This window comes from Micropterus salmoides, unplaced genomic scaffold (assembly GCF_014851395.1).
Source record: "Micropterus salmoides isolate LMB-PRFRI ecotype aquatic unplaced genomic scaffold, ASM1485139v1 Ms_hic_scaffold_1, whole genome shotgun sequence".
Lineage (NCBI taxonomy): Eukaryota > Metazoa > Chordata > Actinopteri > Centrarchiformes > Centrarchidae > Micropterus > Micropterus salmoides.
Window position 1 is genome coordinate 15,350,366 of NW_024040040.1, and position 24,293 is coordinate 15,374,658.

General features: G+C 38.0%; 3 protein-coding genes across 8 annotated transcripts; 2 read left to right on the forward strand and 1 right to left on the reverse strand.

Moving 5' to 3' along the window:
• The first annotated feature begins 226 nt into the window (after nt 1-226).
• LOC119903518 (protein boule-like) lies at nt 227-17,220 on the forward strand. 4 transcript variants are annotated; one of them, XM_038719757.1, is made up of 12 exons: nt 227-529; nt 1,702-1,845; nt 3,252-3,343; nt 4,311-4,365; nt 4,485-4,560; nt 5,207-5,367; nt 9,601-9,672; nt 9,778-9,813; nt 9,898-10,014; nt 13,828-13,920; nt 14,866-15,002; nt 16,094-17,220. In XM_038719757.1, the coding sequence occupies exons 1-12, from the start codon at nt 506-508 to the stop codon at nt 16,185-16,187; spliced, it is 1,101 nt and encodes a 366-aa protein (XP_038575685.1). In that variant the 5' UTR covers nt 227-505; the 3' UTR covers nt 16,188-17,220. The 4 variants fall into 4 exon arrangements, with proteins under 4 accessions (XP_038575685.1, XP_038575694.1, XP_038575714.1 ...); XM_038719766.1 differs by having other exon boundaries at nt 9,604-9,672; XM_038719776.1 differs by lacking the exon at nt 13,828-13,920 and having other exon boundaries at nt 232-529.
• Nucleotides 17,221-19,940: 2,720 nt separating this feature from the next.
• Nucleotides 19,941-21,413, forward strand: LOC119899505 (gamma-crystallin M2-like). 2 transcript variants are annotated; one of them, XM_038714089.1, is made up of 3 exons: nt 19,941-19,955; nt 20,050-20,292; nt 21,138-21,413. In XM_038714089.1, the coding sequence occupies exons 1-3, from the start codon at nt 19,941-19,943 to the stop codon at nt 21,411-21,413; spliced, it is 534 nt and encodes a 177-aa protein (XP_038570017.1). The 2 variants fall into 2 exon arrangements, with proteins under 2 accessions (XP_038570017.1, XP_038570026.1); XM_038714098.1 differs by having other exon boundaries at nt 19,947-19,955; nt 20,050-20,289.
• Nucleotides 21,414-21,828: 415 nt separating this feature from the next.
• On the reverse strand, nt 21,829-22,633 carry LOC119899518 (gamma-crystallin M2-like). 2 transcript variants are annotated; one of them, XM_038714117.1, is made up of 3 exons: nt 22,625-22,633; nt 22,207-22,449; nt 21,829-22,098 (listed from the first exon to the last, which is right to left on the reverse strand). In XM_038714117.1, exons 1-3 carry the CDS (start codon nt 22,631-22,633, stop codon nt 21,829-21,831), a joined length of 522 nt encoding a protein of 173 aa, XP_038570045.1. The 2 variants fall into 2 exon arrangements, with proteins under 2 accessions (XP_038570045.1, XP_038570038.1); XM_038714110.1 differs by having other exon boundaries at nt 21,829-22,091; nt 22,197-22,449.
• Nucleotides 22,634-24,293: the final 1,660 nt, after the last annotated feature.

Consider the following 24,293-nt stretch of genomic DNA (forward strand, 5'->3'; position numbering starts at 1 on the left):
TAGAAGTTATCATGTTGTTTTATATTATCTTCATTTCACCAATTATGTGACTTTAAGAGCCGCACGACTTCGGCCATTTCTGCCACTGCCTGCGCAGCGACGTTGGCTTCCAGAGAAAGAAGGGCGGGATTGAGCGGCATCCTCGGTGGAAATACTGGATTATAGTGTTAGTTTCACCACGGTTAAAACTTTAATTGACACGGGCAGAAAAAAAAAAAAAATCTTAGGAAATACAACTCGCTGCTAGATAACAGACAGGTTGGCGGAAGGGGCTGTTTTTGGCCGAATCACGGAGTAACGTCCGGGGTGATGAGGCCATGAAGGAGGTCAGGGGGCACGAGAGCCAAGACTGCAGGGGCAGTTGACGTTACAGCAGAGTTGGAGGAGGTGACTCACGGAGCACAGGAGCTAAACTGTTAGCATTATCTTAAAAGGTCATGATTAATGTGTGATTAAAACTAGTGTACCTGTTTTGGAGGCGGAAGTTAACCAGCTGAATGTGGCTATGGAAGTGCAGAACCAATCCGCGGTGAGTGAACTCAAGTCTGCCCTTAACGTTAACGTTACCGCAACAACGCTAGCTAGCATGACAGTGTTTATGGTAATTACTTATAGTTAGCTAAGTTATTTTAAATTAAATACACTTCCTAAATTAGTGTGGCAGTTGGGGTTGGTATATATTTGTTGAGAGATTATTTCATTATACATTATCAGCTGTTTCCTTTAGCTTAGTTTACTAAAATCAACCAAGCAGGATGTGTAACTTTTAGCTAAGTTAACTTATTGGTAAAGTGGTTAAACCTGCTGTATAACTAAGGAAAATAGGAATTTTATAGAAATGAGCTAACTAAAGAGCAGTACTTGGTGGTTAATAAGTCGTTCTCATAAAGGTAACCTTTAACAAAACACTTTTCAGGGTCATAATTAACTGTTGTTTATGTCAGAGCTAGCTTGCAAAGAAGCTACAAAGTTAGTTTTTTTGAGGGTAGGGTGCTAGCCAATGGAGGAAAAAAGACCCATTTATGAATGAATCTATTTTATATTTAATAAACTGATTTTTTTTCATTTGACATATACATTTGGAAGCTGTAATGTCACCACAGTGGACTGTAGGCATTTTTACTTTCATGTTACTGTTAACTTTGGCCATGTTGTTACTGAGAGTTGCTGTTGGCTGATTTTATATACTGGCTGCAGGTGCATCAACTTTATCTAACTTAAAAGAGTGTTTATTACGTTGTTTGGTGGACTTTAATGAGTGATTATGAAGGAACTGTTAATAGTTTTATTTTTCCCGCTGACACCAAAGGACAATAGTTTGGGGGTTTTCTGCTTTGAAGTTGCTTTGTTGCTTGCCAGATATATACAAAATATTTAAGTTTAACAGTAACGTAGTTGTTGTCTGGTACAAACAGATAACACTGGTGATTTTCTTTTGATCTAGTATCAAGTAACTAAGTGTCCTTATGTCCATACCCACACAAATTTTGAAACTCTTTTTGTGTACATAAATGTGATTTAGTGGTCCTAAAGTGCTAAATCCTAGTACTTTGCTACTTCCTGGTGAGAAAGAACTTGATCACACACCAGATCTTCTAATCTCAATATAGTCAGTACTTGCTGTCTAACAAGGTGATACCTATGTTGTTTCTTACTGGCCCAGAATTAGACCATGATTGCTGTCAATTCCTTTTATTCAAGTTCACATCCTCCCAGAACAGCAGCTGCTCCTCCCCCCCTGAAGTGTTAACTCCAGAAAACCACGATGACAGCCTGATCCACAACACCCCCCTCCTCGGCACTGTTATCCCCAATCGTATTTTTGTCGGGGGAATTGACTACAAGGTGAGAGCTGCTAAATTTGCACAGGCACAGTGCATGTTTGGTCGTGTGTCTTACTGTGGAAGGGTAGACACTAGAGAGCAGCAAAGCATGATAGCAAGCTATGGTCAGAGTCTGTGAGTCTATGAGTCTGTGAAATGAGAATTAACATAATTCACAGGAGGCCTAATGTTATTCAGCTGTAATTCTACATTTCTCCAGGAATAGTTCTTAGATCAGTCATACATAAAACATTCTCTCGATGAAGTCTGAATCATAAAACCCAGTTATATCTGGCATTAAAATGTGTTTTGGGTGATCGGACATTTGTGCTTGACCACATGAAAGTACATGTGTAAATGCAACCAAGACGCATTGAGGACTGATTGTGATCTGATCGGCAAGAGAAGGATGTGACATTCGGTTGTTTGAGCTGGACAGTGCGGATCTGAGTGTGGATGCTGGAGACACATATTAATACCAGGTGTAAATTTAATCAGGTTAAAATCATATCCATATACAATCTGGACACTGAGTTAAAGCCTGGTGTAAATGGCCTCAAAGATGATTCCCAAGATTTACAGAATATTTGAGTAATCCAAAAATAATATCCCCCATCTCTCTCCTCTCACGTCCTGTCAGCTCTCTACTGATACTCTACTTATTTCAAAAGACAAATTAGTTTTCCCTCGTTAAGTCCAAACACTACATACTTTATTTGATTGTCATCAAATCAAAGGTAAATTGTACAATTAAAATTAGTGCTGCAACTAACGATTATTTTAATTGTCAATTAATCTCTCAATTATTTTCTCTATTTATCAATTAGTTGTTTGGTTTATAAAATGTCAGAAAATGTTGAAAAATGTTAATCAGTGTTTCCCAAAGCTCAAAATGACCTCATTAAATGTCGTGTTTTGTCCACAGCCAAAACATATTCAGTTAACTGTTATAGAGGAGGAAGGAAACCAGAAAAAAATTCACATTTTAGAATTTTTACTTTTTTTTTTTTAATTACTCAAACCAATTAAGCGTTTATCAAATTAGCTGGCGATTAATTTAATAGTTGATAATTAACTGATTAATATTTGCAACTCACTTTAAAAGTAACACATCATGTCATCGTTAAGGAACCTCATGTTTCTTGGCTTTTTTTTTACATTGAAGTTACTCAGTGCCCCCTCTTCCAACCTTTGTTATTATTTGGTCCTGTTATCCCCCCTTTCTAAAATTTTGTAAAAAGTCTGCCCACCCAAATCTTTAACCAAATGAGTATTTGTGTATCGTTATTAGATAAGATTCTAACTACTACAGACTGTTATAATAATTTATCTGAAATGATTAATTCTAGAGCAAATGAACTGGACCCAATCAGCGACCACTGTACCTCCTTTTAGAGTGATAATACAGAAATGTGTGTGTTTTTAAAGGTTAATGAGAGCGACCTGCGACATGTCTTCTCTCAACACGGTGCGGTAAAAGAGGTGAAGATTGTGATAGATCGCGCAGGAATGTCAAAGGGGTGAGTTAATTGCATTGTTCCTTTTATATACATTAATAGGGGTGTGACAATATATATCGATACGGCAATATATCGTACATTTCTCCACGATACTGTATCGATATTCCAGCCCATCATATCGATAAGTAGTATTAATTAAAAATAGTACTTTGATGGTTAGCTCAATGATAACATATAATGGGAATCTCCATTAACGTGCTAATGGACATTAGCATTACGATCGTGAAAATACAATCTTGACATAAATTACACATTTTGTTGAACATGCTGAACATCCTGAGTGACGTACTGTGCAAATACTTGAAGTACATTTTTCCTGAGCTCTGTGTGAAATAAAAAAGAGCTGCTATCTTCATTGTCTTGATCTGCTACTCTACTGCTTCTGCACTCCACACAGACCGGCTACAGCAACCCCAAAGGCTCAAAACTCAAACCCAATATTCCCAGTGGCCTAAAAATACAGCTATCAGTAGGAAAAGTAAGGGCAATGCTGTGTCCCTGAACAGTTATTAATATAATGTGATGTACAGATTACACTTAGGTGGTTCACAGCAATTTGTATTTGCAGTAAAAAAGATTCTGTGAATTTGCATTTTATGTGCCTTTTTATAAACAAATGTTTTGATAATAATTTTTCATAGTTTTATTAACAGGCTGAGCAGAATTGTGATGTTTTCTAACAGTTTGGATTTGCAGTAAAGAAACAGTAAACTTTTTCACAGACATTTTGTATTAATAGTAGATATCACTTTAGGATTGTGAAGCGATATATCGATTATCGCAGAATTGCTGTGTCGTGATATTATCGTTATCGTGAGCTATGTATCGTGAGGTACCCCGCGATTGCCACCCCTATACATTAAGTTACTGAATAATATTGTTTGCAGCCATGACTGTCTATCCTTTGACTTTGAGCATTAGTCACAGATTAACGGACGGTTTGTCTTGATTCTGTCTCTTTGAACAGATATGGGTTTGTTACATTTGAGACTCAAGATGATGCTCTGAAAATTCTTCATAATGTAAGTAAAGTAAATTAAAGTATCTTGCAACTAAACTTAAGCTACATATAATGATGTAGTTTATCTAACAGAATGTATTGTGTAATGTGGCGTCTGTTCCCTCATGTACTACATTAAAGGCTAATGGAATCTGTTTCAAAGACAAGAAGCTCAGCATTGGTCAGGCCGTCCGCAAGCAGCAACCTTCAGTACAAAGTAAGTTGATCGTCTAAAACAGAAGGTGCTTTGACATAGGGATGTCTCGATACCAGATATTTTGTAGTTGATACCACAACCAGTGAAATTCCACAATTCTCAATACCAAATTTGCTACCACATTAACAAAATAATAAATGCCATGTACTTCAGCTTACACTCCTTTAATAATTATCAGGTATAGCTCAATAACTGTAACAAACAAACAAAAAAACCAGTGCAAGCAGTAATGTAAGTTAAAAATTTATTGAAAAAGCTAAAGACTTTATGACAGATGACACAGACTGTATGGTAAGGACTGTCGCCAACTACTACGAACTGTGTTTACATTATGTTTGCCTAAACACAGTAGCCTTTAGTATTTAGTCCTTTTAAACGTATGTTACATAGTTGGCCAGGCAACAAATCAGTGCCAGCTGTCTCAAACAAAAATAATAAGGCAAAGTACTTCTATACGCGACTCTTAGTATTTTTCTTTTCGGCGAGTTGGAGCTGCATTTGGTGCCATCTTCTGCTTGTTGTATCCTGCTACCTACGGTACTTTCGGTACCTAGAAAATGAGTACAGACATGTTTTCAGAATTTTGGTATCGACTTGGTAAATTTTACTTCTCATCACTTTTTTTTGGTTTCCACCTTTTTCCCAGCTAAGAGCACCCCTGTGGCCTTCCCCAACTCTGCCATGCCTGTGCCAATGTCCTGTGGGACAGTGTACCTGACTACGTCCACAGGCAATCCCTACACCTACCACAACGGAGTGGCCTACTTCCACTGCCCCAACATGAACCCTCCTGGCCGCCATTGGCCTGTGAGTTCTCACTGATATCACACCCACGTAATGCTTGACTTACAGTGGGTACGGAAAGTATTCAGACCCCTTTAAATTTTTCACTCTTTGTTTCATTGCAGCCATTTTCCAAAAATCTAAAAAGTTAATTTTATTTCTCAGTAATGTACACTCAGCACCCCATCTTGACAGAAAAAAACAGAAATGTAGAAATTTTTGCCAATTTATTAAAAAAGAAAAACTGAAATATCACATGGTCATAAGTATTCAGACCCTTTGCCGTGACACTCATATTTAACTCAGGTGCTGTCTATTTCTTCTGATCATCCTTGAGATGGTTCTACACCTTCATTTGAGTCCAGCTGTGTTTGATTATACTGATTGGACTTGTTTAGGAAAGCCACACACCTGTCTATATAAGACCTTACAGCTCACAGTGCATGTCAGAGCATATGAGAATCATGAGGTCAAAGGAACTGCCTGAAGAGCTCAGAGACAGAATTGTGGCAAGGCACAGATCTGGCCAAGGTTACAAAAAAATTTCTGCTGCACTTAAGGTTCCTAAGAGCACAGTGGCCTCCATAATCCTCAAATGGAGGACGTTTGGGACGACCAGAACCCTTCCTAGAGCTGGCCGTCCGGCCAAACTGAGCTATCGGGGGAGAAGAGCCTTGGTGAGAGAGGTAAAGAAGAACCCAAAGGTCACTGTGGCTGAGCTCCAGAGATGCAGTCGGGAGATGGGAGAAAGTTGTAGTAAGTCAACCATCACTGCAGCAATCCACCAGTCGGGGCTTTATGGCAGAGCGGCCCGACGGAAGCCTCTCCTCAGTGCAAGACACATGAAAGCCCGCATGGAGTTTGCTAAAAAACACCTGAAGGACTCCAAGATGGTGATAAATAAGATCCTCTGGTCTGATGAGACCAAGATAGAACTTTTTGGCCTTAATTCTAAGCGGTATGTGTGGAGAAAACCAGGCACTGCTCATCACCTGTCCAATACAGTCTCAACAGTGAAGCATGGTGGTGGCAGCATCATGCTGTGGGGGTGTTTTTCAGCTGCAGGGACAGGACGACTGGTTGCAGTCGAGGGAAAGATGAATGCGGCCAAGTACAGGGATATCCTGGACGAAAACCTTTTCCAGAGTGCTCTGGACCTCAGACTGGGCCGAAGGTTTACCTTCCAACAAGACAATGACCCTAAGCGCACCGCTAAAATAACGAAGGAGTGGCTTCACAACAACTCCGTGGCTGTTCTTGAATGGTCCAGCCAGAGCCCTGACTTAAACCCAATTGAGCATCTCTGGAGAGACCTGAAAATGGCTGTCCACCAATGTTTACCATCCAACCTGACAGAACTGGAGAGGATCTGCAAGGAGGAATGGCAGAGGATACCCGTATCCAGATGTGGAGAACTTGTTGCATCTTTCCCAAAACGACTCATGGCTGTATTAGATCAAAAGGGTGCTTCTACTAAATACTGAGCAAAGGGTCTGAATACTTATGACCATGTGATATTTCAGTTTTTCTTTTTTAATAAATTTGCAAAAATTTCTACATTTCTGTTTTTTTTCTGTCAAGATGGGGTGCTGAGTGTACATTACTGAGAAATAAAATGAACTTTTTTGATTTTTGGAAAATGGCTGCAATGAAACAAAGAGTGAAAAATTTAAAGGGGTCTGAATACTTTCCGTACCCACTGTAAATAGCAATATTAAACAACTGGTCATTAAAAACATATAATTTCAAGTCTTGAAATTGAATTCCTCACTGAAAAGCAAAGATCCTCTTGTGTGATGCAACATTTAATACAGAGTAAGGACTTGAATTTATACTGGTTGAGCTTGAGGGATGCTGGTAGTTAGCTCTGACATGGCGACATTAGGTCAGCTGCACAACAGTGCTGCAAAGAATGGACTATTCTGGCATACATATCAGTCAGCCTGCACCTTCCACTTCAATTCAATTCAAGAAAGCTTTATTGGCTTGAATGTTATGACATTATTGCCAAAGCCTGTTTCTATCTGTTCTATAGTTCTGTTTATGTCCTACCAATAATACATTTTTAAAAATAATTTATCTGTGGGGAAAATTTATTTATTTAATTTTTGTCTATTACACTGTAGCAATTTCCTAAAAAACAAATTGAAGCCTTCAAGTAGCTTGTTTTGTCTGAAAACCAAAAAGTTTGCTTTTACATAAAACAAAGAAAAAATGCATATCCTCACAACTGAGATGCTGCTACTTGGAAATGTTTGATGTTTGTGCTGGAAAAATAGTTAAAGATCAATTTACCAAGGTAAAGTTAGGGCTGGGTGACAGGATGGAAATTAACACCAGCCACCCGCAAAATGCGGGTGGATTTTCCGTTTGGCTGCCTAATGTGTGAAGGCTATATATTATATTCAGCATATAATTTCTGTATGACGGTAATTCGCAGCATACCGGCGTTCTTGTTTGTTGTGTCGCACTTAAATTGTTTCCCGATGTACCAAGGTATCTAAATCGTGTAACACACGGATTAGAGGCGTTCATTGGTTGTTGTTTATGTTCTTTTCGTGTTACTCGTGTTTGATTGGCATAGATATGTAAGGAGGTGGGCGTTAGGGAACAGGTGACGAGTCGGGACAAGAGAGTGAGACTGTAGCCACTTTCATACAGAGACTCGCGTGGAAATAAAATCCGCATTTATGTTGCATTCACTTCTTTATACTGAACAAAAGTTTGCAGCTTTATCCTGTGTGAAAAGGCCTCCATCCCGCAATCATGTGTGCTTTCACACAGTGGTCTGGCTTTACAGGAACCAGCGGCGTGCCGCGGCATGTCGGCTGTGGCTTTTCACAACGGATCATTCCGTATTTCTGTCTCTGTCTGTCACCAACTTTCCCTGCTCAGAGGCGGATAAAATGTACTCCATACCTTTCATAAAGTGCAGCAAGCTGGCAGATTGGCACACTACCCCGGTGAAATAAGGCAGCGTGAAAGCTGCTAGTGTTAGGGGCTAATTACAAAAGTTGTAGTGTTTTTAGCTGGGTAGTTGGCGGTCCAGTGAGTGTGTGACACACTGTCAGATATTCTAATGGTCCTGCTGTCCTCCCCAGAGATCAAGGAGAATGATCCATAGACTATATAAAAAAATGTTTATCCCACAAAACCTGTGATGCTGTGGCACCAGGACTCTGTCAGAACCAGGAGGCCAGAAGGTGGATGATTGTAGAAAGTGATAAAGCCTAGAGTAAGTAAGTAGTGATAAGGTTTAAGTTGAATGATTAATAAGCATTTTATAAGTTTATAAAAAATGTATGTTATGTTTTAAGTACATTTAATAGCAATAATATCATTTTGTTTCAAATTTCACTCTGGCCTCTTTTTTTAAGTTTATATTTGACATAATACCTTATTATCTCAATTAAAAGGACGGAAACAAATGTATATGTAACACAAAAGGCAATTTATTATTTTGCCTGGTATAAAATATGTTTGACCGGTGGATTTTTTTTTTCATCTACCAGCCACCATGGCAGGTGAGCCAAAAAGTAAATTTCCACCCCTGCTGGGCGATATGGCCAAAAATGTTATCACGATAAAAACATTTCATATCGTTTGATATCGATAATTATCACGATAAATGTCAAATCGTTATTTCTTTCAAGTTTAAAGGCAGATTTTTGCTCCTGACTGAAAATTGAAGAAGCCAGATGGTTAATTATGTGGTTAAATGTTTCTTTATGGTCAAAATGGGTACAGTAGATCTCTGATATTCAGAACTATTATAGGGGGAAAAAATTACCAAATATGATTAGTAGATCTTTTTTCAGTCCCTTTTCCTCAACAAAATATTTTAATAGAAAAATTAAGTTCTAATTTGTCTGTGATTCAAATTAATTAAACCAAATATTTATTGACAATATATTGAACATTTATTATATTGATATTGAGGAGAATTATATTGCGATAATCATCATTATTGTTTTATTGCCCAGCCCTAGGTAAAGTGTTTTTGATTTGCTTACATTTGCTACCTTGGAATGCATACAAAAAAAACATATATATATATATATATAAAAATATAATTGTCTGTCTGTGTATATGTTTGTTTCCTGTCTGTACTTCAAAATCAAATCCAAATTGCCTTCTTGGATTAATAAAGTTGAATTGAATTTTGAAGTCTGCATTTCAAGACAGAGTACATCAACAGGCTAGACCAATAAGAAAAACTACGTAATGTGTGACTTACATATGTTTATTCTCTTGAAGCAGTCTCCTCCAGTGATGCTTTCACAGTCCCATCAGCCCGTCTACCAGCAACCAGCTCACCACCACTACCAGGTCATATTAGCCCTTCAGCAAATCCATTAATTTCTCACCATTTAATAAGTGCAGCAGTGGTCTAAACTTCAGTTAACAGTCTGCTTTTTTTCTACCTCTCTTCAGTGTGTCCCAAACCAGTATCAGTGGAGTGTCGTCAAGGTAGGCAAAATAAAGCCCTACCTTCTTTTCAGTTTAGGAGACTTTGGCCAGTTGTTCACCTGTTGTCATTGTGTTGTCGTCCAGTCACCAATGCCCTCCAGTCCAGTCATGTATTCCCAGCAGTCTGAATATCTGTACCAGCCCGCTCATGGAGGCTCTGTCCAGCCTTCTCTGCCTGTCATGGAGGACACAACACCAGAGGTACAGACAAATTAAAACATAAATACAGCCATTAAAGCAGTTGGATATAGTTGCTGCAAGTAAGTAAGATCAAGTAATTGTCTGGGAAAGAAATTGCTCTTTTAACCAGTTGGAAGATAGGTTTGTTAAATGTAGGGATGAAACGGTATGAAAATTTCATATCACGATTATAGTGACCAAAATTATCACGATTATCAGTATTATCACGGTATTGTAAAAATGTGCCGAAAAAATATTAAAATGTACTGAAACTAAACACTGAAACTATTTCAACAAGTTTTATATTGAAAACTACAAATACAATTGCCATTGTTTGCATAGAAAATAAAATAACAGCAAATACCTTTTGTAAACATATGAAAATCATCTAAGTGTGCATTATCAAGATTTTATATTATATACCTTGGACAATTACATGAAAACAAATAAGTATTTAGAAGACAAAAACTGACATAAATACAGAGGCTGTAGCGTTTCTAGATATGCTAGTTGGTTGACTAAACAGTGTAACGTGTTATCATGTGCAGTGGACGAATAGACTGCTGACACATGACGCACACAGCAGCAGAACAACGTGTAGTGTTTTTACAAGAGCAGCTAACACTGAGAGCTTCAGTTTACACACTGCTAGCAAGTCAGAGAGACAAACCAAAGCTACAAATTAACTCACCTTGCGTTCACTATAAGGTCATTTTCTTCAATCAAGTTTCCCTCAGCGCTCTCATAAAAACTAAAATACGACCAGACTTCAGAGTTACTGAAAAATCTCCGCAGCGCTGTCTTCCGCCGTGTTGTCATCGACCCAAACAAACCCACGTTGCAATCTGCGCATACGCGCGCGCCTCTGGAGGACTGATCCTGACAAATTCAGAAATAAATACAGAAATAAATAAATGCTCAATAAATAAATAAGCATCCGATTAAATGCACAAAAAAATAAAGTAAATAAATAAATGTAGGCAGTAATTAAATTATACAAGGAGACATAATTGTATATATCTATTTTAATGAGCTTCTTTACTTATTCACCTCTGTAATAATTACCTTATTTATTTATTGTCCGTTATAATCTTCAACTTTATTTATTAATTACTTCTTTTTTAAGTGTATTTATTTATGTGTGTATTTTGTCTGTTATAAGCAGACAGATCTTCTTATACCAAAACTAATAGGGAAAAACAGACTGAACTAATATTAAACAGAACACAAAGCAAACATGGACAGGACCAAACTAAAACAAAAGACTAAGGACAAAGACTCAGACCATAAGTAATAAAACACAGAAGTACAAAACGACCAAGAAAACACTAAACATGAACTAAAGCACAGGACTAAGAACTACGATGAGCGACAAGACAGTTACTTAGAAAACTTAAAGCGAATTAACAAAATAATAAACTAGACTGCAAAACTCTAAACCATGACAATATCAAATAAACACAGGAAAAGCAACAGCACAAAACCAAATCCTAACAGTGTAACTATAACAAGTGGAGAACATTCAAGATTTTTTTTACAGCTGTCTGCATAGTTTATTCATCTTGTGTAATGAATGAATATAAATAGGCCTACTTGGTTCATCTCTGCTTTGACATTTATTACATATTAGCTGTGTTTGATCCACCTTCATACACATATGTGACATTACTGTACAACTTCAGAAAGGTAAGGTTTTTTTCCCCCGCTCCAGCCTGCCTAAAAGAAAACCATTTTGGGGATTAAATGGACTTTATTAGCTGCTGCATTGCAGGATGAACTCAGAACAGACCCATTTCTCAACTTATTATTCTAAATCATGCAGTAAAGAAGAAGAAATGCATAATAAATCCTGGGCCAAAATCTGTCCACAAATACTGTACAGCATGTAGTCTAATGAACGAGACTTGTGAGATAGCTGACTTGGGCAGTGAACTGTTTCATTTTTTAATTCATGTAGTCATAGTTGTCCACAACTCAAATCAGAATTTAGTGTTTTATACCACCTCAAGAAGACTTCTTAACAGAAAGGTAGGAAGGTACTTCAATGTACAACTGCAGTACTTAAATCTAAGTAATTTCCCTGACATTTTTGTTATTTTACTTTTAATAGACACATATAACAGGTTTTATACTTCCTGTGAGTATAATCCAATTAATCTTATTTTCATACTGTATATCATACTGTATAATTATATTTATATTAATTATATATTATGTTGCATGTGGTGCTCGCATCGTGTACTATTGAGACTTCATTGCCCTCTTCATATAAGACTCTCAACTGCAACGTGTCTTTGTAAAGAGAGAAACAGACAGAAAAAAGTCTCTAACTCTGCCTGTCAACTCGCTCTGCTCCGTTAAAACTGAATTTACCATACAGAATTGAATACGAGTGCACTCCAGATTTAGCTGCAGCTAGCTGACTGTGTGCTTCTCCTTATAACGCAGTTCTGTGTCCATGCATGAAGCAAACTGAAAGCACTGTCTGTCGGAGCGTCCACATAAAAAGAACTCCTAAACTCCTCAGAGCACTGAAGGAAGTCATCTGACTGTGTGGGGAGCAAGCTTGTTGATGTGTGCAGGTAGAGTAGGCCTAGAGCTCTCCCTCTGACTGATCCACCAATAGGGGAGAAATTCACCCCTTGAGACACAGCCCCCCTTAATTTGCATAATGAGGCAGAAATGCATAGAGAAATGTAAAAAGGACAGGCGGAAATAAATAGGGTAGAAAATGCAACAGAAAAATAAAACAAACTAAAATATTAAAACACACATAAATAAATACATTTAAAAAAGAAGTAATTAATAAATAAAGTTGATTGTAACGGACAATAAATAAATAAGGTAATTATTACAAAGGTGAATAAATAAAGAAGCTCATTAAAATAGATATCAGTGTTTCCCACAGAATGACACTGTAACTGTGGCGCAGATACAGCATGCTAGCCTCGAAAACCCAGCTGTATTCTAACATTAACTTAGCTCTCCTTATTAGCTAGGCTCCTTACATGCTTAATAACTTTTAATAGCTGGGTCTCCGACATTGACAGCGTTGTGTTGGACAGATTTGTACAGCTGTGTTAACGAGGGAGAGAGAGCGAGTGATCGAGGGAGGGATGAGAGAGACGAGCTAGAGGATGTGCTGCACGAATACGCGCTGCTTGCAGCTCTGCAGTCAAATACGATTTTAAATAGGCCTAGTGAAAAAAATCGAAAAACAATATGTGGCAGTCAGCGCAGATATTGTGGCGGGCCGCCACAAATAAATTAATGTATGGGAAACACTGGATATATACATTTATGTCTCCTTGTATAATTTAATTACCGCCTACATTTATTTATTTACTTTATTTTTTTGTGCTTTTAATTGGATGCTTTTTTTTTTTTTTTTTTTGAGCGTTTATTTATTTCTGTATTTATTTCGGAATTTGTCAGGATCAGTCCTCTAGAGGCGCCTGCTTCTGGGAGACGCTGGACAGTGTTTGCCTTGAGATTAAAATAGCGCGGTATCTGGTATATGGTAATTAAAATGTGTACGGTAATAACCGTCGGAAATTTTACCATGGTTTACAGTTAAACCGGTAATCGTTTCATCCCTAGTTGAATGTACAAGTTTGTTGATGGAGAGACATATTGAAGTTGTAGTTTAATGTTATGCTGTAGCATTTGTATGATTGAAGAGCTAGAAAAATAATGTTCTGCTTTATTGGATATGTAATAGTCCATACTTGAAGTGTTTCATTGTAATTCTGTTGGTTGCACAAATGTCACAAGTGTTCAGTCAACTTGTTCTGAACCGAAAGCTCCCTTTGGTCTGTTCTCATACTTTTACAGTTTATAGAGCCCACACTGCAGCAGGTTTACCCATTGTATCCTCAGAGATCTGAAGGAATGACACCCATTGTTCTGCAACATGACCCTGGAAAGGTATAAAGGGTATTTTTACAATATAGCAAGCAGTCCAAAGAAGGAAAATCAGATTTGGTGATTGTCGGTGTCGCTGACCAGGAAAGATACTTTTATGCTATTAATTACCTATGCTTTCATGACAGTGACGCCTGGCTAGATTAACCAGTTGTTAATGTTCAGAAGAGCATGCTCCAAATTTATATTGTTGACAATCCAGAGTCAATGATGGGAATCTTGAACTAACAGAGCGGTGAACACAGTCAACTGATAATCACAAGGCTGACTGTTTAAAATCTAAATGGAAGAGTTATTCTACTGTCTTTACATCACTTGTTTGTTAGGACACTTGTAGAAACATTTATTTAAAGAGAGAAGTTGGGACTTTTTATTAGGGCTGGGCGGTATATCGGTATAATGAGGTATACCGGTATAATTTCAAAAGAGATATAAAATTTGACAAAATAGGTTGATGTTGAGTTAATTAATGTTTCCTGCCAGCGTTTGCTCGTCTCCCCCTCACCACACAACCCCTTCCTCTGCATGTGCATGTAGCCGTCTACTCACAAACTCTAACAACATTGAGGGAGAGACAGTGCTGAAGACCTGGCTTGTAAAAAGAAAAGCAAAGGTTCAGTCAGTGTTTCCCACACATACACTTTATTTCGGCGATCCGCTCAGGTTATGCGACACACTGTAGCATTTATCAGAGAAACGCAGAGTGATTACGTTACAAGTCGCGACACGGTAGATATTTTACAAGTGCGGACCAGGTAAAGCAACACACCGGCAAGAACACATCAGTCAGATGCCATTCATTAGCTACCACGTTGGATTTGTTTTGATAGGCTACATCGTCACCACGCCTCTTGGACCACTGTTTCTCTTTGACTCTTTCCTGTTTGTGAGTTCCTCACCATTTCTGCAAACCTTCACTGAGTCTTAATGTGATCTTTCTCTCCACAGAATCCGATGTTTCCACACTCGCAGGTCCATCTGAAGCCTAAGTACCGCCAATATATCCACCACAAGGACTATCACTACCTGCCAGAGACTATGGAGCCACCAGACGCCTCCATGCTTCACCCTTCCCATCCTCTCATGTAGGCTAAACCCAGAGGCAGTTTCTCAGGGGGGAAATCCCACACAGCACCACAACCTCTCATTTCAGTTTAGTCACTTCCTCTACCTTCTCCATGGATTTAACATTTAATCTATCAACTGTTCAACTTGTGCCTTACAACATAGTGCAGTATGTTTTGATGCGATTTCATAGCCCCACCAACTGGTCACAACAAAGGAAAGCTCTCACCTTGTAGGACTTACTAGACTTGCAGCACTCAGATCTGTTTCTGTTTCTATGTTGTAATACAGTTTGATGATATAAGTTTACTCTACCTTACAGTGGCTTACATTGCGTACCGTACGTTGCAGTAGTCAAAGTGGATAATTAACACACAATCTTAGTGATAATACATGAGTTTTCAGTAAATCACTTTACTGTAGTAGTTGTGATTACATTACAACAAACATCTTGAAATGTGAAAATACAGATTTACAGGTTACGTATTATTGAAACACAAGTTCTTTATATTCAGATTTAATGATGGCTACAGCGCCTCATCTCAGACCTGTCTCGTCGTTATTGAGGGATCTTTATCCTTTTCACAAAAAAGTTGAATTTAAAAAGCTGAAATTAACATTTATATTTGATAAAAATCAATTTAGTTTAAAAATCCTACAAATGCACAATATTAAAAACAAAGTTAATTCAAACAATTACATTTATAAACCTGATTATAAAACAGAAAGTAAAACTTCTTCAGTACTTCAGTAGTAGCTCAGATCTATTGTCTTTCCAATTTGGCTTGAACATAACGAGAACCCATTACTTTTAAATATTTTGCCTAATTCGTAGCTAGAAATCTGCTAGCTACATGGTGCTTACAAGATGTAGCTGAGAATATAAGATATTTTTTCTCACCATCTCAACTCTCTCTCTTGTACAATGACACAATGCTGCACATCTTCTTTGGATCGGTGTTCACATTAGTTTAAAAGGATATGAAAAATGCAACACTATAGTTGTTTCAGCCTCACAGCTGTTCAGTCAATCCTAACATTATTACTAACATTAAGATGATCTGAATGTGCCACTGCATCTTATCTTGTAACCTCTGTTTGGCTTTATCAGTGTCAAGATCTTTCGGGACCCTCTGATTCACTGTCTGATTGGTCATCACTGGAAAAAATATTATTTGCTACAATTTTTCAGTGTGATGATGTGAAGAAATTTGCATGCAGTATGGTTACCTGACTGTTGCCTGTACTGACGTAACAGCAACATGACAATTTAGTATATTCTTTAAAAAGCAGGCTGATTATTAGGTGTATTTGCATATTTAGCAGTTTGAACAGCACAATGCATCTATGAAAGTGTACTGGTTTCTTAGCAATTTTGTATTTCAGGAATCATACTTTTATATTTCTCAATATATAAGGAGGCTGGCGTAAAAACAAACTATGTACAGATTTGAGCAATAATAAATCTGGGAATTTTAAGCACACAGGGACAGATTTGTAATCACAGATGATGGTGTGAGTGTGCCTTAAGAGCTGCTGTGTCTCTTTATTTGAGGTACCTGTAGGGCTTCACTTGCTCCCTGCTTTCAAAGCTGGTCACCCAGATTTGGCAGTATTTTTAGCACGTGAAATCCACTAGATTTGCCCTTCAAGTGAGCTGTCACATGTTAAACTGTGCTTTCTAAGTAACAGCAGGTGACATCCCATTTTGTTCCCATTGGCTATTTTATTTTAACATTGTAGAAAGAGATTTAAGCCTGTTGAAACCTGTTAGCCTTAAATTATTTCAAGTGCTCAGAATATCAGAAAAAGACCATTTGCTGGGCTGTTTACAAATACTAAACAAGCCTGCATCTGAATATAAATGATATTCAATTTAAATGATAGATATTCCTTATATAATAAAATTTTTCCTTAGATATTTTACTGCACAACAACTCAATCCTAACTCTTTAATATCCCTGTCATATTTGTTCAGTTTGAACTATTTGTGCTTATAATTCAGGTAAAATGTAGCCAGTGTCATTTCACAACAGTGTTGTTTGTCTTATTTTATTTTAAACTCAATATATTTTGTCAAACTCAGGGTTTTTTCTGTGATTAAAAGCAGAAGGCAAATTATATAACAAAAAAAACCTAATGTAAAATATGTTTGTGAATTACATTCTCACTTGTTGTATATTTTTAGTTCAGAGTGTTCTTGGTTCTTGAATGGAAATAAATGTTTCCTATGGTGTAGTGGCTGTGTTTTGCGTTCGTATGCAACAATTATGCATTAGTGATGTAATGATTTTATTTTAATGAATGGAAACCAGTGGCTGCCTTGAAGGAAGGAAATTGATTTACAATCTAACTTTTTAAACTGGTTTGTATTGGATTCAAAGTAAACATGCAAAACCTGTGATCTGAAATGTACAATATTTAATTAGGTAATTAGAATTTTTTTTAAAAGGCGTACTCAAGTGACATTGTATTGAATTCACATAAAGATGGGAAACTCACAAGAGACAGATATTGAAAAGAGGTCAAAATCAAACCAGCAGAGACAGAGATATGAATTTTATGGGTCATGCTGCAGAAACACAGACTACTACATTTCCCATAATGCAGCATGATAGCATCTCTTGAGCACATCTATTAAACTCCACATGCCAACTTTGTAATGCAGGCCAAAAAGAAATTAAACTTCACCAAGTAAGCCAAAATAACCCTGATTACATCACTATGACATTACCAGGATTATTTTCCAAGACTTGACAAAGTGTAAAATCTGTGGAGTTCCCCTCAGATCTCAGAACTCTGATCGGCAGTGCTGCTAGCAACCCAAATATTGATTGCAGTATTATTACATCACTGTGGTTTACCATGTTGCGATGCAAATCTATTTATTAATAGGCTAAAATGTAATCTTTATTTAAAACATTTGAAACACTAAAGCAAATACAATGTATGTGTGGGCATCCTATGTTACAACAAGAGTCACTAATTTGGCAGTCGTAGACCGGGGGCATAGATGAATCAGGGTTTTGTTCTGTATGAATGGGATCAAGACCTTAGCAGGGTGGCAAAAGCACCAAAAGCCTGCTTATTAGAATAACAAAAGGTTTGATCTCATGACATTGGATTGAGGTTTATAAAACAGCTTTGTGTCTCTGTGTCAGCTGTCTGTGCTTGGTGAGCTTTACAGTGTTTAAAGGGATTTTATTTTGCAAATGTGATATTGGGCCATCAAATGGCAAGTTTTCAAACATTTTTCATGCTCATTTTTGGGCTGTTTGTGGACAAAAACCCTCAGTTTCTTGTGTTGTGGTGAATCGATTCTTGGGCCTCTGAAAACATCTCACTTGGACCTCAGAAACGGCAAATAATGTCATGTTCAAGGGGCCTTGTCCACCTCAGCAAGTACAGGAAGTTTAGTACAAGGGAAGCAACCTTCACCATTTCAAACTTTCAGCATGGTAGTAAATAAAAAAGGCAACAAATAGTCCTCATTTTCATTTATTACCATTTATTGAATTATACCCAACAAAAAAATGGCATGTTCAAACAACGTGCCGATTGCACACATAATACAGGGATTTTGAGTAATAATATTGAGCTTTATGAGGAGGGTTGATACGTACCACATAAATAACAGTCTTTTAATCTATAACAATTATGTCAGATGGCAGCAGAAAATACAGGTAGCACTCCGTTAACTATAATATCTAATTGAATCCGCCGCCTAATTATAAAGTTTTTCATGATCGCAGTGCTAGACCGGAGATAGCTCTCATACAGCAAACACTGGCAAGGCACATACTGTGTTTCTCTCCCTAACTGTGAAAGATAAGACACACCAATACATTAAAAAGTATTTGTTTTTAATAGCTCAGGTGCTGGACAGGTAATACATGTGTTTACAGATGTGTGGTGCAAAATTAAAGTAAGCTGTAAATTCTGTGGTACAAGGTAATAGTTGATATTGCATACATGTTTCCATAAAAATACATTCAATTAAATATTAGTAAAGGACAAATTATTTCAAAGGCAATTTAGCCAGTTTCTGTGAGTGATGACTTAAACACATGCTAACAAGATGAAGAGCAGCTCTTTGAGGCTGTACTTGGGCATTGCAGTGCTTTGAGCTAAATGCTGAAATGCTCACGATCGCAATGCTAACATGCGGATGTTACTGCTGTTAATGTAAATGCAGGTATGATTTTAAGCATGTTCCCTATTTTAGTTCAATGTGTGAGCAGGCTAACAGTTGCTAATTAGTACTAAAAAACAAACTACAGCTGTGGTTGACTGGCTCTATCACCCTTTTCCATTTTTTACTTCTAAAAGGCATGCTAAAAGGGTAGGTCATAATATTAGTATCATGTAACAAGAGCACAACACATTGTCTTCATCAGTTCATAGAAAATATGGATAAAAGTACAAAGTTGGACCCTGTGGCCATCATGAGTCCCCCAGATGAAGAAATTACAGAGATTGTGTAATTTTTTTGTCATTATTTGATTAATTTTTTGGTTTTGTGTTTTTTGTTATGAGTTAATTCTCTGCAGAAGTATCTTGCAGCACCTTAAGTTTTTAGTGTACACTTAATATACTACAACATGGTGGAGGGATGCCTAGGGACAGAAAAAGCCTTGTTCCATCTCTGGCATATAAGGTTAGGAATCTTTTTGAATGAAAAGGACACAAATAACGGCCGTTGTTTTGCTGATACTGTGAGCAGTGACCCCCAGTTCACTAGCACACTGTGGTGTTTTGATCAATAGTGATGAACATGTGAAAACTAGACAACAATAACTCATCATCACACTGCGGTGCGTCGCTATACATAACCAGATTTGTGTTATAAAACCTATTTGGATGACAATACTTTATGCTGTGCCATCACACAGCTACTTAATATAAAAGGACAGCGGCACAGAGAGTGTCGATTGAGCGTCAGTGTGGCCCCCATCAATATGACCATGGGAAAGGTAAGATTTATGTGCTGTTTCTGAAAATACAGAATGAAAACATGCAAGCCCCTGGGAGTGGATAGTTAATCACCACTTTGACAATCATTTCCAGATCATATTCTATGAGGACAGAAATTTCCAGGGTCGGCACCATGAGTGCATGAGCGATTGTGCTGACCTGCACCCCTACTTCAACCGCTGCAACTCCATCCGGGTGGAGAGTGGCTGCTTCATGGTGTACGAGAGACCCCACTACCTGGGCCACCAGTACTTCCTCCGCAGGGGGGAGTACTCCGACAACCAGCGCATGATTGGCATCAATGACTGCATCCGCTCCTGCCGCATGATTCCCGTGGTAAGCCTAAGATGGTTTGAAAGAGGTGTCAAGGCAGTAAATTAGGAAACAGTCATTGATCTATGTGGGTACACTGATTTATTGCAGTGTGAAAACAATAGGACAGGGAAAGAAAACCTATAATACCTCAGAATCAAGCTATTAAAGAGAAGAAACAAGAAAAGTCAAAGAGCACTTAAAGACAATGTTAACATTTGACACTACTACTACTTGTATTTTAATTTTTAGCTACAGAATGAATATACAAGAATATATACAACAATGTACAAATTAGGGAAATAGTTGCTATGCATCAAATGTACCAATATGCACCAGTTCAGAAACAAAATATATGACTACTCTCATTAATCGGTCTTTAATGAAATTTAAAAGTAGCCAATAATATGCTCTCCTGAGCATTTAAAGTACCTCAAATCTGAAATACAACAATAAATGTAGGTGAAAAGGTGTCTACCTGAGTTTAACCAGATAAAAGACAAAATGATCAAATGTATGGCATTGGCAATTAAACTAGTATGAGGACTTTTAGGAACATAACCTCAACAATTCATGTTGAATAGAAATTCCCCAAAGCAACAACATCCGTGTGAGCTGTGGTAGAAGGTTAGCTTCAGGGACCGTTGCCTAACTCCATCCATCTGGTACTCCATGCAGCTTAAAAGGAGCTCTAGGTTAAGGACCTCTGTTTAAGACTTTGCAAACCATTCTTGGTGTAACTGTATGTGTTAACTTGCAAATAGTATTAGATAGGTGGATATTAACACTTCGGGGCTATTAATGGACTTTTTTTATATTCACTATGTAGCACATTAATAAAACAAACTAAAAACTGGTTCCTCCTGCAGCACCGTGGTTCCTACAAAATAAGATTGTATGAGCGTCCAGACATGAGCGGCCAAATGCAGGAGGTGAGCGACGATTGCCCCAACGTCCAGGACCGCTTCCGTATGTCTGACATTAACTCGTGCAACGTGGTTGACGGCCACTGGCTGCTGTACGACCAGCCCAACTACAAGGGAAGAACCTACTACCTGAGACCCGGCGAATACCGCAGATACAGCGACTGGGGCGGCGCCAGTCCAAGGATCGGCTCACTCAGGCGAATCACTGACTTTAACTAGAAGTCTTTCAAACCTTCTTCCTCTTTCTGTTCTCAATAAACATGCTGGGCTTAAACTGTGTGTGTCTCTGTATCTAAGACGTGAAGATGGTATGTTGCCATCATGTATTTATTCCAGTCTTTTTCTAGTAACATTTGATCCACTCACGAAATAATAGCGCCACTTATAACAACAGTCTGGAAAATTTTGTTTTTCAACACTGGTCAGGACCACACTGCTTTCTCCACTTTAAAAAAAGATGTAGTGAGACCCAGTTTGCCACCTAAGCAAACTTTCAACCCACTGAACCTGTCGGCTCAAAGAGCCTCAAGAAAACAAAAGAAGCTGTTGACAGAACAGTGGTTATTGGATGGATTTATTGACAGTACTTTATGGACAGTACTTCACATAAATGGCACCTGGATATCAGATCTTCTCACATAGTGATGCGTCTGATGGATCCAACCCTAGGATTCATGCTTCCCCACTCATTGAACCTCCTGTATTCACCGGGGCGCAACAGGTACTGGCGTCCCGTGTAATTGGGATGCTCGTAGAAGATCCAGGAACCGTCCCTCACATTGCAGGAGTAGATGTCGTTGAAATGGAAGCGTTCGTAGACAGACGGGCAGTCATCAGACAGCTCCATCATCTGGCCTCCGAACTCTGGGCGCTCGTAGATCATTAGTCTGTGAGAGCCTTGGTGCTGCAAGAAATTCAGGGGGATTTATTAGCCTCTAGAGTAGTAAAGGATTAGTAAAAGAAACACCTATTGGAAGGAGGTGCCCTCTGAAACCACCCAACTGAGCCTTACTGTAGAAATCATTTGGCAAGATCGCACACAGTCATTAAATCCCATCCAGCGCTGGTAGTCTGTATAGTCGCCCTTCCTCAGGAAGTACTGGTAGCCCATGTAATTGGGTCTCTCATAGACCATCCAGTCCCCACTGTCCACTCTAATGGAGTTGCAGCGGCTGAAGTGGGAATGCAGGTCAGAGCATTCACTGCTGCACTCATAGGAGCGACCCTGGAAGTTCCTGTCCTCATAGAAGATGATCTGGAAAGATCAATCAAGGGGTTTTGAAGAAATGTGGATAATATTTGCTCAAATTATGAGAAATATGCATACTGTACCAGATGGAAATAAAACGTCCAGTTCACCGTTTTCGGTTGAATAATCCGCGCAGGTATGCAGAAGCACAAAAGACACATAGCAGAAAAAGCAGCCTTACCTTACCCATTGTGTCGGCTAACCTTGGTAACACTGTAGCAGCAGCCATGGGCTTCATGCTGCCTTTATAACCCATGGATGACCTGTGTCATTGTGATTCAGAACAATGAACGGGCTGGTCAGCTCTTTCTCGTAGAACAATAGCATGTTGTCAACCGGACAAATCATCAGTTTTCCTTTGAGCAGAGGCTTCCCTTTGAATTTGCTCTGGTTGATTGTGGAACAAACCAAAAAAATTTATTCTAAAGAAATTATGAAATACTCACATAAAAGCTCATATTTGTTTGTACAAAGTTTATTTTTCCATCTCCATTTTTTATACATCTTTATCTTTGTACAATAGAACACATACTACATTTGAAATCCAACTTATCCCTGTTACTGCGGATGACTGTGGTATTGTAACACCATATGGTGAAGGCTGTAGTGATTCTATCATAAAACAGCAATACTACAAAGATGCTGCCCACAAATTATGTCTTTGAAATTCCATTTTAAAGATCCACATTTCACATGACTGAAATACCAACTTTTGAATTTAACATTTTAAGTGCTGGAGTGAATATTCAACATGTAGCTACTTTCCAAAATCCTGTTAAGTGAACACAACCACTGCCTGGCCTCTGTACGCAGCAGCTTTTATATGATTTACAGTTCAGAGACTGTTCATTTTCTTCATGTCAGCAAAACAATTTGTTTTACATAGTCACTGGTTCTTTCAGTTTTGCTTTTGTTTTATTCAATCCCCCCATATTGTGAAATTCTCTATAGAGTAAGCTCTAGAAAGTTTTTTCAATACAGTCCGCACGTGACAGATGTTATATTGTAGAGCCACTCAGCTAAGAGTCATTAAACACACGTACGAAAATATTTAATCTGAGTGCATATTATATACAGTAAATTACTTTTAATCAGTGTAGCATCTGGAAATCACTGGTTCAATTATATTTAAAAATAGTGTTGCCTAATTTACATGCATGCACAGATCGTCAGTAGTTCACGTGTACAGTATCAGGATTCCTCCAGCGTAGAGGTCTCAGGACTTCATTGACCGCTGCAGTTCTGGCCAATTTCTTTATGTTTGCTGGTGTATAGAGCCATACATGTCTGCTGTGTACACTTTTAGTCAGCTGTAATTACAACTGCCTAACGTGTATTGTGATTGTAAAATTATTCTATATTGCATGTTAGTTATCTCATACATTTGTGATGCACAGTAAGAAGATGTAGAAAATCATTATACAACAAATGGTCTAAGTTATTTATATAAGCCACCGACCAGTTCACATCCATTTCCTGTCATCCCTCTACTGTCAAACTCTCTCATAAAGCCATAAATTTCCCAATTAATCCAAATTATTTCATGTGTTCTATATTAATTACTCAGAGTGCTGCAATACACATAAATTACTGTGCAATTTAACAGCTTTGTACAGCTCAGTCTTAGTATTTGACGTCTGCCAGGATTTAATTTAACACTCCTGAATCCTAAATTAATTGTCTTTCCACTTGTTTCAGACAAAAAGTAATTAGTAAATAAATAATCTGTGACACCACCTGACTTAACATCATTGTGCTAAAGGTAAAATGTGAATGCTGGAACCTAGTACAGTAGAAACGGAGGAGCGCTCAGTTTTTCATTGCTCTTCTCATGATGATGGCAACAGTTG